Source organism: Schistocerca piceifrons, chromosome X, assembly GCF_021461385.2.
Source record: "Schistocerca piceifrons isolate TAMUIC-IGC-003096 chromosome X, iqSchPice1.1, whole genome shotgun sequence".
In the NCBI taxonomy this organism is placed as follows: Eukaryota; Metazoa; Arthropoda; class Insecta; order Orthoptera; family Acrididae; genus Schistocerca; species Schistocerca piceifrons.
In genome coordinates this window covers 321,097,742-321,115,415 of record NC_060149.1, presented here as the reverse complement: position 1 = coordinate 321,115,415, position 17,674 = coordinate 321,097,742, and the positions used below count along the sequence as shown (strand labels likewise).

At 38.0% G+C, this 17,674-nt stretch overlaps 1 protein-coding gene across 1 annotated transcript in view; it reads left to right on the top strand.

Moving 5' to 3' along the window:
* The window catches only part of LOC124722337, a 433,578-nt gene extending 422,535 nt beyond the window's left edge, over positions 1–11,043 (top strand). The window contains exon 16 of the mRNA XM_047247512.1: positions 9,493–11,043. Within this exon, the coding sequence (XP_047103468.1) occupies positions 9,493–11,025 (1,533 nt within the window). The 3' untranslated portion in view covers positions 11,026–11,043. The remainder of the gene's footprint in view (positions 1–9,492) is intronic.
* The last annotated feature ends 6,631 nt before the right edge of the window (positions 11,044–17,674 follow it).

The following is a 17,674-nucleotide window of genomic DNA, read 5'->3' as shown; positions in this document are numbered from 1 at the left end:
CACTAACAGAACCACAGGCACATAGACACAGGCAACAGAGCATGCACAATGTCGGTACTAGTACAGTGTATATCCACCTTTCGCAGCAATGCAGGCTGCTATTCTCCCATGGAGACGATCGTAGAGATGCTGGATGTAGTCCTGTGGAACGGCTTGCCATGCCATTTCCACCTGGCGCCTCAGTTGGACCAGCGTTCGTGCTGGACGTGCAGACGGCGTGAGACGACGCTTCATCCAGTCCCAAACATGCTCAATGGGGGACAGATCCGGAGATCTTGCTGGCCAGGGTAGTTGACTTACACCTTCTAGAGCACATTGGGTGGCACGGGATACATGCGGACGTGCATTGTCCTGTTGGAACAGCAAGTTCCCTTGCCGGTCTAGGAATGGTAGAACGATGGGTTCGATGACGGTTTGGATGTACCGTGCACTATTCAGTGTCCCCTCGACGATCACCAGTGGTGTACGGCCAGTGTAGGGGATCGCTCCCCAGTCCATGACGCCGGGTGTTGGCCCTGTGTGCCTCGGTCGTACGCAGTCCTGATTGTGGCGCTCACCTGCACGGCGCCAAACACGCATACGACCATCATTGGCACCAAGGCAGAAGGGACTCTCATCGCTGAAGACGACACGTCTCCATTCGTCCCTCCATTCACGCCTGTCGCGACACCACTGGAGGCGGGCTGCACGATGTTGGGGCGTGAGCGGAAGACGGCCTAACGGTGTGCGGGACCGTAGCCCAGTTTCATGGAGACGGTTGCGAATGGTCCTCGCCGATACCCCAGGAGCAACAGTGTCCCTAATTTGCTGGGAAGTGGCGGTGCGGTCCCCTACGGCACTGCGTAGGATCCTACGGTCTTGGCGTGCATCCGTGCGTCGCTGCGGTCCGGTCCCAGGTCGACGGGCACGTGCACCTTCCGCCGACCACTGGCGACAACATCGATGTACTGTGGAGACCTCACGCCCCACGTGTTGAGCAATTCGGCGGTACGTCCATCCGGCCTCCCGCATGCCCACTATACGCCCTCGCTCAAAGTCCGTCAACTGCACATACGGTTCACATCCACGCTGCCGCGGCATGCTACCAGTGTTAAAGACTGCGATGGAGCTCAGTATGCCACGGCAAACTGGCTGACACTGACGGCGGCGGTGCACAAATGCTGCGCAGCTAGCGCCATTCGACGGCCAACACCGTGGTTCCTGGTGTGTCCGCTGTGCCGTGCGTGTGATCATTGCTTGTACAGCCCTCTCGCAGTGTCCGGAGCAAGTATGGTGGGTCTGACACACCGGTGTCAATGTGTTCTTTTTTCCATTTCCAGGAGTGTAGTTTTGGTGATATGGAATGTCCTTGTCTGACACTTATTTCAGTTTTGAACTTCTCACTATACTGCTGAAGTCTAATGGAAACTGTAGCAATAGCATATTATATTTTTCAGTATATTAGCACCATGCATTGGATGCTAGCACTATAGAGAGAGAGAGAGAGAGAGAGAGAGAGAGAGAGAGAGAGAGAGAGAGAGAGAGAGAGAGAGAGAGTGTGTGTGTTTTTTCTCTATCTCTATCACAAGAAAAGATTTATTCTGAAAGTTAGCATGTTTTCTTTGTCTATTGTTTGTGTCTGTTGGCTACTCAACCTGTCTACTATCTGGTGAGTGGTCTCCTTTACAAGTATTAAATTGGTTCCATAAATATATTGTTTCTTAAGGGCTGTCAGTACAGTGTTTAAAAGTGAGTAAGAAGCTAATTCAAAATGGATGAATTTCATATAAAGTGATAATTCATATTCACTGGTCCTTCCTATAACTTTGGAAATTATCCATTTTGATATGTCCATCCACTTCTAAAGCAAATGTGTTCCTCTGACTCATTAAAATCTAACATTTTTTCTATTCAGATGGTGATAATATTAATGAATATTTTGTAAATTACAGATACATACTGGATTATCCTAGAGCTTTTTATGTCTTGTCTGTCTCCTCTCCTGTACAGGAGAATAATTGTAGCAATGTCCCAGTATTGCAGAATTAGATAAACAATCTGGCAAGCTCATTTTGTAGCAGTTTTCCTCCAGCTTTAATCAGTTATGATCAATCACCTATATGTTTAGGCACCTTCCTTTTCTTTACTTATCAAATGACTCTAACCACATTTTCTGGCAATATTTCTGGAATGTCATTGTTGTCGTTATGAAGAAATTGTTTTCTGATGCATATCAGCAACCATACAAATATTTACAGACTTTTTTGTTAGTTTCTGTGCAATCCACCATCTTAACTGACAAGAAAAGATGTCTGTTTTGTTTCCTTCATACTCTTTGATCTTTTCAGTTTTTTTCTTTTAGGAAATTTTCATCGTGTATTCTTACATCCTCTTGAAGCCATTTATTAACAGTTTTACTTAATTCACAATTTTTATCATGTTTTAGCTATTGTTTGCTTCAAACAATCACACTCTCTGTAATAACTATCTCACACCATTGGAGGTTTTCTTTGCTTTCACTTATATACACAGTCAAATGTCACTATGTGAGATGCTATGATTTTAACCTTTACTTAGTCTCATTCCATGTGTATGTGGAGGAGGGGGTGGTTACAAGGTGGGGAGGGCAGATTTGTAATTTGTAATAAATACTCCTTGTCATGCATCTGTGACTATTATTATCCTCACCAGGTACTTATAATCTTGGTTGTTAGAGAAGAAGAAAATTAGATTTTGTATTATGTCAAATGTCCATGATCCTTCATCAGGTTCCTTCTGTTAACCCAAACACACTGCAGTACATCTTTTGTCTTTTTTCTTGACTTTAATCCAGTAATCCTCCTCTGTGAACCATGAGTTAGTAGATACCTCTTTTCTCAAACAAGTACTTACCAACATTGTCACCTCAGGTTGCAGAAACTTACATACACTGCAGCACTCAGTTTACCACTGATATTTAAGCACACCCATTATATTTTTATATGCTTTACATTTTCCACATTATATTATGAACCTATTACATATATCAAAAAGTGTAGAAGTCCTCGAGAGCTTTTCCATTCAGTGTGGATTCTCAGCATTAAACCAGAAGGATGCATATTCTTTACTTCTACAGTGCTAACTGTAATTTGTGAAAGCTTGACATGATATCAAGTGGATATATATCTGCAACAGTTGATTATTATCCCATTTTTTTTTTTAAATGTTTTTAAGTCTGTTGTGGCTTTCCTTTATATTGATTATCAATTTTGTCCAAATTTTGGATGCCTTTAGATCTGTTAAAACAAATAAAAGACATCCAAAGTTTGATCCTACGTAAGTAATGTGAAACACACACATATGGTAAGTACAGGGTGTTTCAAAAAGAATGACCGTATTTCAAAATTTCATATTTATTGATAAAAGTATACTATATAAATGAGATCAATTGCAAAATACTCACAAAAACTTCATGTTTCAGCTATGGTATTGCAAATGCTCTGTGTTTCCATCAGCAGCAGCACAAACAACATCTAGATGATAGCTAAATTCATCATACACTTTACACAATGTATCTGCTTTTATAGAAGTTATGGTGGCTGTTATTCTGTTCTTCACTCCTTCTATGACACAAGGTAAAGCGGAGATAAACACACTTTCTTTCACACATCCCCACAAGAAAATATTGCATGGTGTCATGTCACACAATGTCGGAGGCCGAGAATGCAGGTCAGTGTCTCAGGTTCCCATGTGCCCTGTCCATTGTTAAGGTAGTATGTCAACCTGAACAGCTTGCACTAATTGTAGTTTCTATGGTTTATAGATGAAATAACACTGTAACACTCACCAGTCATTCGAGGCACTGCCAGTTCTCAGCTTGCACTGCAAGTAGACTTTCGTGGACTCTGCTCAAACATTTACCAAATTCTTTCCACATTGTCATCAGAAGTGTGAGGTCAACCTAGACTCTTACCTTTGCATAAGCACCCTTTCTCTTTCAAATTGGTGATATCAATGACAAATGTTTTTGGGAGCAGGTGGATCAGTGCCAGAATGCTGATGAAAAACCCACTGGATTGAAATCACTGACTGACTCTTTGCAAACTGCAGCACACAACATACCTTCTGTTTAGTGGATGCTATCTTACTTCTGACTGACTGCAAGCTGAGAAGATGCATTGACTGACATCTAATGGCAATTTTCTGTAACTCTAGGCCACATCCATTCAAACAACATACATTTCCCTGATAACATGTCCCATGTTTCATAATTATTACCATCCAACATTTGGTCATTCTTTTTGAAACAACCTGTATAATTTTGTGTAATATAGAGTAATGATGGTCATCCCTAAGTTTTCTGTTAATGTTAGTATAATTCATAGTGCTTTGTTTGCTTTGGTTACGATTCCTGCATGGTAAATACTCATTCTATTTATTAATCCACATACTCATAGCATTCAGAGTATTTTTGATTGCAACAAATATCGATTCTAAAAATTAAATTTACAAAGAGACAGTTGGGCTAGCTAGCCATTACATAGCTCCAAGATGAACATCTCCCAGTACTGATGACAGAACCACAGAAGAAGTTATTCAGCAGAAATTCCATGATGGAAACAACAGACAAAACTAGGAAAGGCAGCCACTCACATGAAGGTGAGCTGGCTAGAACACTGGACTTACATTTAGGAGCATGACAGCTCCAATCCCTGTCTCACCATTCAGATTTAGGCTTTCCGTGATTTCCCTAAATTATTTAAGACAAATGCCAGGATGGTTCCTTTGAGCAGTCATAGTTAATTTCCTTCCCCATCCTTTCTTAAACTGAGCTTCTCCTGCATCTCTATTGACCTCATTGCTGACAGGATGTTAAACTATAATCCTCCTTCACCTTCTTCATTTGAAGATGGCTATTAATGTAGAGCATACATACCAATGCAGAAACATCACTAACTTTCAAGATACTGCTTTTTTTCAGGTTAAATACTCTCTCTCTCTCTCTCTCTCTCTCTCTCTCTCTCTCTCTCTCTCTCTCTCTCTCTCTCTCTTTCAACCATAAAACACCCTAATGCAATTATCCAGAGCTACAATGACTGACTATTTACAAGTCTTTGCTCATCTAACAAGAGTGTTAGGAGGGGATAGATAAGAGGAATCATAGGGGATAAGATGTGCTAAGCACAAATAGAGTGGAGAGGTAATTAGAGGCATCATGATGTGTAAGATAGATAGTTTCAATGGCAGTAGAAAAATGAGAACACGAAAAGATGACATTGTTTTGATTGGGTGGGGATGGCCTGCAGTATGGCAAGGGAGGAACGATGAGAGCAGGATTAAAGAAATGGAATCAGGAGTAGCAGAAGGGCTGATTTCTGTACATGGCAGTTAAAGATACATTAGACAGATAGCTGTTCGGCCTGAAAGTAAGGGCAACCTGAGGTACTAATTAAGTTACCACACTCACCCATAAGCAAGGACATATTCTCATTGTGGAGCTGGTATTCTTTCCCTGTTTGCAAAGCATATAGTTTCTTATTATTATATGTTTCTATTTACTAGAACAGAGAGATATTTTTGCTTCTCCATTACCTTAGAATTGTTACTGAGTCAATATTATTTTTCTGTGTGCAGGGTATAGACAGTGATGATTATGTGAAACAAGTTAAAATTAAGAATTTGAAGCCATTTTGACTATTTTTCGACCATGACTGTCTTAAGAAATATGTTAAGGTTTTTTAAATTACCACTGACTGGTAGCGGTAATAACAGCCACCATAACTTACAAAGTTAAAATTATCTACTGAACTGGGACTTGAACAGAGATATTTGCCTTTTGTGTAAAGTGCTGTGCAGTGAACCACATGAGCAAGTATCAAAGTCTCACTCAGTGACTCAGAGATTCTGCTTGCTACTAGCTCATTCTGTTCTAGTTCAATGGGAGTCAGTCAATACATGCAAGTACCTGGATGTGACATTTTGTCGGGATATGAAACAAAATGATCACATAGGCAAGTCATAGGTAAAGCAGTTCATCGGTAAGGATACGGGGAATATGCATTTTGGTACACAAACAAGATTTCTTACAAAATATTCATACAATTCATCCTAGAATGTTGCACAAGTGCTTAGGACCCATACTACATATGACTAATAGGGGAAGTTGAGCATATAAAAAGAAGGCCGAATGATCGGTCTCACAATTTTTTGACATATGTAAGAGGGTCATGGTGATTATCTCCTGTCACAGGTGTGTTCTACTCCATCAGATTCATGCACAACCTGTGAAAATTGTTGTAGGAAACAACACCTCTGCTGTACCGGTAACTTATACAAAGTGTTTCATTTGGTCATGGCCATCAATCAGCTGTCCACCCAAACGAACGGCTACTGCCACTTTGTGGTGAAAAACAAACTTGACACTCTCAATAGACTAGGATGGTGCTGTGCATGAAATGCTCAACTTGGATAACTGTTACACGACTTGTGCTATCTGTGTACTTGGCTCCCCTCCACATACCGTGATAGAAGAGATAGAGAAGATCCAATGGAGAGCAGCGCGCTTCATTATAGGATCATTTAGTAATTGTGAAAGCATTACGAAGATGACAGATAAACTCCAGTGGAAGTCTCTGCAAGAGAGACACTCAGTAGCTCGGTACGGGCTTTTGTTGAAGTTTCAAGAACATACCTTCACCAATGAGTCAATCAGTATATTGCTCCCTCCTACATATATCTTGTGAAGAGACTATGAGGATAAAATCAGAGAGATTAGATCCCACACATAGGCATACCGTCAATCTTTCTTTCCACAAACAATACGAGACTAAAATAGAATGGAGAACCGATAGAGGTACCCAAAGTACCCTCTGCCACACACTGTCAGGTGGCTTTTGGAGTATGGATGTAGATGTAGACGTAGAATACTAGATTTTCTGAATTGAGTAGAGGTTGTAACAATGGAAAATTGTACTGAAATGCAGGAGGATCTGCAACGAATTGACGCATGGTGCAGGAAATGGCAATTGAATCTCAATATAGACAAGTGTAATGTGCTCCAAATACATAGAAAGAAAGATCCTTTATCATTTAGCTACAATATAGCAGGTTAGCAACTGGAAGCAGTTAATTCCATAAATTATCTAGGAGTAGGTATTACGAGTGATTTAAAGTGGAATTACCATATAAAATTAATCGTCGGTAAAGCAGATGCCAGACTGAGATTCACTGGAAGAATCCTAAGGAAATGCAATCCAAAAACAAAGGAAATAAGTTACAGTACACTTGTTCGCCCACTGCTTGAATACTGCTCACCGGTGTGGGATTCGTGCCAGATAGGGTTGATAGAAGAGATAGAAAAGATCCAACGGAGAGCAGCGCGCTTCATTACAGGATCATTTAGTAATCGCGAAAGTATTATGGACATGATGGAGATGATAGATAAACTCCAGTGAAAGACTCTGCAAGAGAGATGCTCAGTACCTCAGTAAGGGCTTTTGTTGAAGTTTTGAGAACATACCTTCACCAAGGAGTCAAACAGTGTATTGCTCCCTCCTACGTATATCTTGCGAAGAGACCATGAGGATAAAATCAGAGAGATCAGAGCCCACACAGAGGCATACCGACAATCTTTCTTTCCACAAACAATACGAGACTGGAATAGAAGGGAGAACCGATAGAGATACTCAAAGTACCCTCCGCCACACACCGTCAGGTGGCTTGTGGAGTATGGATGTAGATGTAGATGTAGAATACTAGATTTTCTGAACTGAATAGATACTGTGACCCCACACCACCCACTTCATTCCATTAATCTACACCAAAATTGTTCTCTCCATAGTCTGCTTCTTCCTGTGTTCTGTCTTGTCCCCACCCTAAACCTACACCATCAATTATTGTACACTGCACATCAACCTGTAGCAGGGTGTCAACCCCCTCCATCACTTCACTCTGTTTCACATGCCTGCCTGCAGGAAGGTGGGTTTGCTGGTACCACATTCCTATCTCATTCCCTTGCTGCCTTAACCTCTAGTTATCACACTCCCTACCCTGCACCCATCCCTTCCCTTCCCCTTTCATTTTTCCCTCCCACCCATTCCACCTGATCACAGTCCCTCAAACCAGTCAAGTTGCAGCACTGAGACAATATAAATGTTCTTATGGGGTGGAAAGAAACAACAGATAATAAGATCAGAGCAGTGTAGGGTACATTGAAACAAACAGTTTTTTTCAGGTCATCATAGGTAGGAAACACAATGTGGAGCTACAGCTGTAAAACAATAGCCAGTCCCCGAAAAGGGTGTGAAAGTGTGTACATTTAAACTAACTTTCCCCAGCTAATATCTATTACACTAAACACTCTAGTTAATAATTAAATTAGTTGATTATAATGGTTTCAGCTGAACAGTCAGACATGCAAACATGAAATTCCTGTCTGTGACTCCTGACATTAGATGTTGAGTTCTCTGGTGTTTACTTGGTGAAACTTGACTATTAAGTTAGTTCCACTGAAAGTACTGTAATGTTACTAATTTGTCAAGGTAATAACTTGTCCTGCAGAAACAACACTGGAGCAAAATATTAATGTTAATAACATTGTTAATTATGAAATCTGAAGGCCACATGTTTTAAATTTTTGCAAACATAGAGAGAGCATGAATGAACCTTCATTCTAGTCACTACAGTAGATTAGTAGGTTTGGACTAAGACAATGTTGAAAGAGCAGACTGAAATTAAATTTTTAAAACTCATTTTTTCTCAAGTCACATGTTTTACAGCTAATGCTCAAAATCCCTGCCTCCAACATTGCTACCAATTAGATATAGTCAAAGGAATGATTGACATAACATATGATCACCTTTGTCAGACAAAACTGCACTCCTAGACACCCCCAGTGAGTTTTGGTTGCCAGAAAAACTTCTGCACACTCATTGCTTACCGGCTGGTGTTTTATGGCCATAACTCCACAATGTGGCATTTTTAACACATGATTATCTTGAAAATTTATTTCCAACCTTATTATGAGGCTGTTTTTCTATGTCTCAGCTGTATGGTAATTTATTAACTATATTCATTATAGATTATTTATTCTCAAGTTTCTAGTGCTGGCCATTTTCCTTCTTTCTCCACACTACAGTTGCCCTCTCAATCCACATATTCTCACCCATTTCTGCCATTGTCTCCCCTCTTAAACTGCTACCGCAACCACTTTCATTCCATTTTATTACCTCACTTTTTGCTCCCATTGCTCTCCCTTCTGTTGCATCATACAATAAGACTCTACCTACTGTATGTGCCCAATGTTATTCCCTCATACAGTGGAAAGCTAATTGTCTTTCTTTAGTTTCGCAGAGAACAAACTTAGGATTTCCATCTTGTTTGAAAAAGTTATTACTTTAGTATAAATTTCTTAAATGTTAATGTAACTTTATTGAGTATACTTCTTTATGTTAAACAGATCTACCTGTATTTATTTTATGTATTACTTAAAGTAACAAATTTTGGAGCTAACATTTGTTTCTGTTCCCTTTTTAGGTTCGAGGTGCATTTGCTGTCATGACTTTACTAGGAGTGACATGGGTATTTGGAGCATTTGCTTTTGGTAGTACAGAACTTGTATTTCAGTACTTGTTTTGCATATCAAATTCTCTGCAAGGATTCATCATATTTATTGTAAGATGTGTACAATATTCACAAGCAAGGCTTGCTTGGGCTGCATGCATCAGAAGGAAACAAATTAAGGAATTCCGTGGAGCTGTACCATCTTCATTCATAGGGAATTCACACTCACTGAACACTGTTTCATCAAGCATTTGCTCTCAGTCGACACACAAAGTTAACTTAGATAAAGAAAATAACTCCAATGATGGTGGTAACAGTTTGATATGGGGAAAACCTCTTTCAAAAGACTCCCACAGTAAATCTCGAGGTCAGTCTTATTCATCTTGGAAATTCCAAAATGTATTTAACACTTCTTCAGAATCAGATGATACATTTAAATGTGCTGCCAATTTTATTGAACTACAAGATCCACATATTGTATCAGCAACTTCAAATAACAGTAATAGTATCTCAGGCACTTTGAAAAAAGAGTTGGAAAAGACCCTCGTGAATAGACCAACCATTTGTAGGACACAAAGTATGCATGTGAAAAGCCAGAGTTTTTCAAATGATTTAAGTAGTTTCAAACGAGGAAATAGCATACATTGTTCTCTGCAGCTATATAGCAAAGCACCATTTCATATGACTTACACAGAAAGCCAAGATACACTCACTGCAAAAGAAGGTGAAGACACATCTTGGCAGTTCATGAGAACACAGCCAAAGCTTAAATCACATGAAATAACAACAATGACTGTCCGTAAAGAAACTCCTTTAGCTGAGGGAGATTCTCCTGTCACAGTGCATGCAAGCTCAAATCTTAAAGAAGAAACATTTATCAAAACTGTCAGTCATTCAGATCAAGGTTATATTTCTGGAATTTGTACAACTGAACATTCACCAGATAGCCCTTGTCAGAAACCTCACCAAATTCACTGTGCTAAAAAGTATTTATGTGAGACAGACTCAAGGCTGACTGTATCAACACCGGATCACATATCAACCAATTCAAGTGCAAGTAATAAAAATGGGTCATATCATGACCCATGTACTGAAGTTAGAAATCTTATAACAAAAAGTGATGGAAACATTTTGCCCCCAAAGAATCTGGTACAAAAATTAGAGAGGGAGAAAATAATTTCTCATACATTTATAGTTATTAATGGCCAAAAAATTTACACAAACAACCCTTCTGTTAGACTAAATGCTGAGCAAGTTGTTGATGGAAAGAAAATTGATGTTCAGTGTGTCAATAATAGTCAGATTCCCCCAATACTTAATAAGGATTCAGGTGAAATAAAAAATAGACTCTATGGTGGTACCATAGCAACCAAAGAGACTCCCACTTTAACTGAAAACACTAATTTAGAGACAAAAAACTCTAGCAAAAATATTGTCTCAAAAGATATGCCTGCTTACAAAGATTTGAAAGACATTCAGTTAACAACTACTAGAAGTAAAAAGTGAAAGAGAGTCACAGAACACAAAGTATTATGAATCTTTGTTTTTGACTTCCAGTGTGATAGACATTAATTTATTTGTATAGTGTTAAGTCTGTGAACAAATGCTTTTACAACAAAAATGAAAAGTTTTCCTTTATTAAAAGAAACATCACTATACCTGACAAAAGTGCAAAAGAAACTATTTGTACTGTGAATGTCTACAAGAAAAAGAGAAGCATTTGAGATTGAACATGATTAGAGATGCGTATATGTAAATATTTCTGTTTGTAACTTTATAGGTAAATCTGTTGCCTACAACTATGTCACAGGACACCTATCAAACTGTTTCTGTGGATCATTTCATGACTGAAGAAGACAATTTTCTCTCTTATTCTGACTGCTATCACACTTATATTACTTTCTTCTTCTTCAAAACCAGTATTTGCTCAACAGCTGTGCATTGTCTACATTGTCCAACATTTCAACATAATGAGATGAAAAATGTTTTTCAGTTACAAATAAAAGTCAGATTTAAAATTAAGATTCACACTAGTTTGAGGATATATTTTCAACTGAAAATTTTTCCATTCCCTCATATGAAACAACTCATCATTCACAAAATAGAGAGATAGGTGACAAAAAAATTCACTTGCAGTATACTACAACACTAAGTAGTATGCTTAATCATTTCAAAAATTTTGCTCAAATGGGAAAATAGCTTGTATTTATAAATGAAGGACTACCTAGTGTGAAATATGAAGCATCATTTTTAAGAAAAATAGTTTCAAAGAAGCATTATGTTAATATGTGTTAGACCTTTGTAAACTATGGATCTCTCATCACAGATGTCATTTATCATTAAGTTTTATGTAGGACTGTGTTTTAGAAATGCAGAGAATAATACAGAATAAAACAAATGTAGTGAAGTTTATTTTCCTCAGAATAACACTTTTGTGGCCCCCCTACTATTTTGTTATAAGGAACCAGTATTATGTCAATATATTTATGAATATTGTGAAACATTATTTTTCTACTAGAAAAATTAGTATTTTCTGAAATGACATATGTTCTGTGACACATGGATTCATACTTACAACTGTGTGCATTTGACATTAAAATCTCATTCATGTGTGTGCTGTGCTCCAGATATGCATTTACATACAGATCCACACATGGGCACCTTCACACACACACACACACACACACACACACACACACACACAGTAACTTTGGAATTTGTAAATAAAGTGAAAATACATGGACTACTTAAGTGAATATTTTTAAGAAATGAGCAAATAGCTGAAATGACACTTCACTAAAAGTCAAATCTGAAATTGTGTCCTTTTGTAACTGATGTAACTATTGTATCTTTAGTTGTGAATAAAGATAATACCTGATACAATCTACTGTATGAAAGTGATTTCTACTGAGACTGATCTTCTTCTGTTTTAACTAGTGTCTTTATAAGAGATTATGGACCCATATTCATAGCTGCATCTTCATGCTGTACCTACAAATACAGTGGGGACTAAGATATATGGAATTTTTCAATAGCTTCCTACAAACAACTAAGTTTTCTGACTAATAGTTTTCAATTTAGCCTGCTTGTAATATTTAGTTGATGGCAATTTATGGCATCTGAAGGACATTGTTTCTTGTAAAATTTATCTCTTTTGTTACTCACAATGAGTGCCCTCTGCTTTCCCTAACAAGATCTGCCTAACTTCTATACCATTCCATATTTTTCTCTTTTTGCCAGTAGTTGAATAAGGAGCCCTTAGTTAAAAGTTGTATACTGATTACCAAATCACAGAAAGTCACTATTATTCAACACAACTTAACAAAGTCCTGACCATAATTCTATCCATTTTTGTACCAGTAAGGCTAGCAGAAAAACTTGCCACTGTTGAAGAAAATTCTCCAGATAAGATGTATGAAATGGTTAAAGAAGCCATCCACACGGCAACATATGTAATACCAGGAGAAAAATAAAACCAAAAGAAAAATAGAAAATTTGATGAGGGGGGACTGATGCAGTGCAAGAGTAAGTAGAAAATAAGAAGGAAGTTCATAATAGATGGTTAAGCTCAAAATCATACAGTGATTGTTGGGTACACAGAGGGAGCAAAAAGAATACACAGACACAATGATTAAGGCTAAGAACAAAGCTTAGGAAAAAACTGGTTAAGAGATAGAAAAAGTAATGGGGACCACATGAGTACATAAAGCCAGGAAGATATTAAAAAAAGGTCAAGCAGACATACACCTCATTAGCATGCAAGAATGGGTACAACACTATCAAGGACTACTAAGAGATCAGAGTGGCATTAACTGAGAACCCACCAGAAACTGAAATTATTAAAGATAAAAGCTCACCAATAATCCCTAAACAACTGCAATATACAATTAATACTATGAAAAATGGAAGAGAACTGGATCCAAGATTAATTTGTATTGAATTTATTGACGCAGCACTGTCAAAACTTTTTGTGATGTTGCCAGTGATTTCTGATGTCTTGGAGACTCAAAAGCTCCAAAGCTGTCATGAAAGGCCATTATCCAATGAATATTTAGGAAAGGAAACAGGAGAGAGCGTGAAAACTATTGTGGTATGAGTGCAATGCCTTCCATGGCAAGAATTTATGGTCACAGCTTGAAAAAAAGGAGAGAAGAAGCAATCAAAAGGAGTATTTACCTCTAGAAACCTTTTCAATAAAAGGACCTCCAAAAAAATTATGACACAATTCTACAAAATAAGTTGTGGACAAGTCTCATGATGATGGTGTATCATTCAGCTACATGAAAGAAATCAGATTTTTCTACAAAGGCTGTACAGCAATGGTGAAAGTGATAAATTGGCTATATCAAGAATGTGAGGTGATAAATGATCTATGCCAAAGATGCACACTCACCCCTACATTGTTTAAGCTTTACCTGGAAGAGATATTGAAATCTTGGAAAAGGAGATGCTGAGAAACGGGTATCCCCTGAGACAATGAGATCTTGTTCACCTTATTTTTTTTGTTGATGATCAAGTGATAATTATTGGCGATGAGGAAGATGCCAATTATATACTTAACAAATTAAAAGAAGAATACAAAAAATGGGGACTTACTATAAACATATCTCGAACAGAATATCTGAAGGTAGGAGAAAATACTGTTAATGAAATAAAAGTAGGTGCTGATATTGTTAAAGGACATCATAACTTTGAATACTTGTGAGTGAAATGGTTGTCAAATGGTAGAAGTATGGATGGTATGAACAATAAATGGCTAGGGCAAGTGAACCATAAAACAATTAAATGTTGTCCTCTGGAACAACAATATAACACACAGACCAAAACGTATCACCTGTCATTTCATTGTTGAAAGTATCACAAAGTATGGTCCAGAGTTGTGGGAACTAACTCAAAGGGAAAAAAACTATCTGTTTGCTGCCAAGATAGATGTTTGGAGACGGAATTGTGGATTTTCTAGGCATTGTCCAGTCAGAAATGACAGACTCAAAGAGAATACGAATGCCAAGAGCACAATTCTGGACTGCATTAAAAGGAAGTACCTACTCTGGCATGGTCATTTACAATGTATGCAAGACACAAGATGACCAAAATGAATATGGCAATGGACTCCACATCAAAGAACGAAGTATTGCAGACCTTCAAGATGCTGGAAAAATTGATATCACAGAAACAATCTCAGTAAGAGCCTTAATGAAGGAGACTGGAATGAACACAAACTTATATTGCCTTGCTTTAAGATATTTCTACTGAAAATTAATGATACTATTCACCCAAAATATTGATGTGACAATCTTGAAGCAACAGTTACTAAAGCAATTTCCTGCGTCTCTGAAATTTACTGAAGCAATAGCAGCACCATATGATGATTTCTAATTCTATTTTTGCTAGATGTAGTGAAATAGGCAGTTCATAATTAAATCACTCTATGTTGCTTACTACTCTGAGAACCTAAAGCAAGGATTAACAAAAAATATGGCTAGAAACTGAGGGTTCACTCTTGCTTTTAATAACTGTTCCATATTCTATGATACTGATATCAGAAGGAATGATGTACTTTCTCAGATAAATGCATTTGGATATGGAATTCATTTCAGCTTTGAAGTAATTTACAGAAGCACAGGTAACATTAATAAGGATGACTGAACATGTAATCAAGTTTCTGTCTTCATTACAGTTCCATCACTCTTAGGTAGAAGACTTTTGGATGTATATACATCAAACTGAAATCATATACCAGCAAAGTAGCCTCTCAGCAAAACTCCCTTATGAATTTAAAAATTAAAACCTAATATGGTGTAGGACACCCATCAGCATTCAAAATAGATCCCAACCAACTCAAAATGGATAAATGCAGGCCCCGAATCACTTTCAAGAAAATCTTGTACCATTCTTCCTCAAAATAGTGGCAAGTTAAGGTAATGATGATGGAGGTGGATAGTGAGTACACACCCTTCTCTCCAAAGTAGACCACAAAGGTTCAATAACATTGAGCTCTGGTGACTGTGATTGACAGGGGAGATGTGACAGTTCATCTTCGTGTTCTAAAAGCCAGTCCTGGACAATTTGAGTTGTCTGAACAATGGCCCTGTCACCTTAGAACACAGCACCACCAAAGAGAAACAAATACGGTACCATGGGATGGATCTGATTGGCCTAAATGGTCACATAACCCTTGGTGGTAATGGAACTTGGGGCCCTGGGAATGCCATGATATGGCTGCCCAAATCATCACTAAACCCCCGCCAAGTTCACTCTTGGGACGTAAACTGGACAAGAAGTTGGAAACAATGTGAGGCAAGACTCATCTCTCATGTGAGCATTTGCATCAATAGTGAGTGGCTTTGGAATTCCAGCTTCCCATGCAATTCCCTGCTTATAGAGCTTCCTTCACGTTTTTTGTTACTGAAAGGGTCCTTGAGTACAACATACAGTTCTGCAGTGACTTTTGCAGCCATTGTCTTCTCATTTTTCATAACAACACTCTTCAATGACTACCTGTCATGATTGTTCCACAGACTTTCATCCAAACCTTGACTTATCAGATGATTTTTTTCATGCTCTCCTTGTATGCAATATAAATTTTTTATATGGTGCCTCTTGAAACACCAAAAACTATGGAAAGCACCCACCATAAGAGGACCTGCAATTTGCCCATGTTCAGATTCACTCAGCTGTGATATAATGTGCTTCCAACTGCACAGAACACTGTTCTGACCATGAAATGTTGAGGACATTGAACAGGTGCCATTCATGGTCAAATATAACAGGGTAGCCTGCAGGCTTGGCTAGCATCTGTATTTATTTTCAAGCATCCATTTCTGACAGTGCTTTCATATTTTTTGTCCAGTCCCTGTTATTTCTGCAGAATACTTCAATAATTGGAGGATAGTGTAAAAACTGCTAATACACTGAAGATACCAACAGAACAATGTGAATGGGAAGGTTATATGGATCAATTTAAAAACATCACGACTGAAATGAAATGGGATAGCAAAAATGAGTAGCGTGAAATTGAAGATGATAGAACACATATCAAAATTTAATTTTTATGAAACCATCAATAAACAACAGGGCACTTGATACAGATAGATGTGCCATAGTTGCAACCACATCAGAAGAGTGTCTGTACTGATTCCAGGCCAACATATGGTACCTGAAGAGGGCCAGAAGCCTTTCCAGTAGTTACAGGGCAACGATCTGGATTGTCGATTTGGCCTTGTAACATGAGCCAAACTGCCCTTTCTAAATTAGTACTGTGATCATCTAAAAGCTTCTACACTCAATTTCCTGAGGACGTGGAGCTCTGTTGTTTGAGGTAGTGATATGGTAGCCTCTGAGGAAAATTTTCCTGGTGTAAAATTGAAGAAAAATTTTGTAGTAATTGGAGAAGTACAGTGATTTGAAGAACATGACTTCTGTTCAGGTGTATACAGGGCTATCAACACAAAATCAAACTAGGGTAATACAGGATTAGTTCTAATAATGATAAGGAATGCAGGTAAATTACTGTGATCATCATAATGAATGGCTTATCATAACAAAGCTAGGCAAAATTCTATCAGTACCTAAAACATGGAGTAGAAGAAACCATGGAATAATTGGGAAAAGTAATTACTGTTCAGCAAGAATGAATAAAAGCTTTAAAGTTTTCTGACAACAGTATAATTCTGTCAGATAGAGCAAAGGACTTGGAAGATCAGCTGAATGGAATGAATGGAATAAAAAGTGAAACAATGGTAATGGAGTGTACACCAATCAAACTGGGTGATGCTGAGGGCATTAGTTTAGGAAATGTGACGCCAAAAATAGTAGTCAAAGTTTACTATTTGGAAGTGATGATGACCAAAGGAAAGAGGACATAAAATGCAGACTGAAAATATTTACAAAAACAAGTTTGAAAAGGAGAAATTTTGTTAAAATTTACTATAGATTTAAGTGTTATAAAGCCTTCTGAAAATACTTTTTCAGGATTATAGACTTACACAGAAATAAAACACGCATGATAAACAGTACAGGCAAGAGGCAATTACAAGTTATAGAACAGGGCTGAAGATTGTATGATTATGGTGTCTCAAGTAACTAGTGATGAGGTACCACAACGAATTAGGAAAAAAGTAACTTTATAGGGCCAACTTGACTAAAAGGAATAATA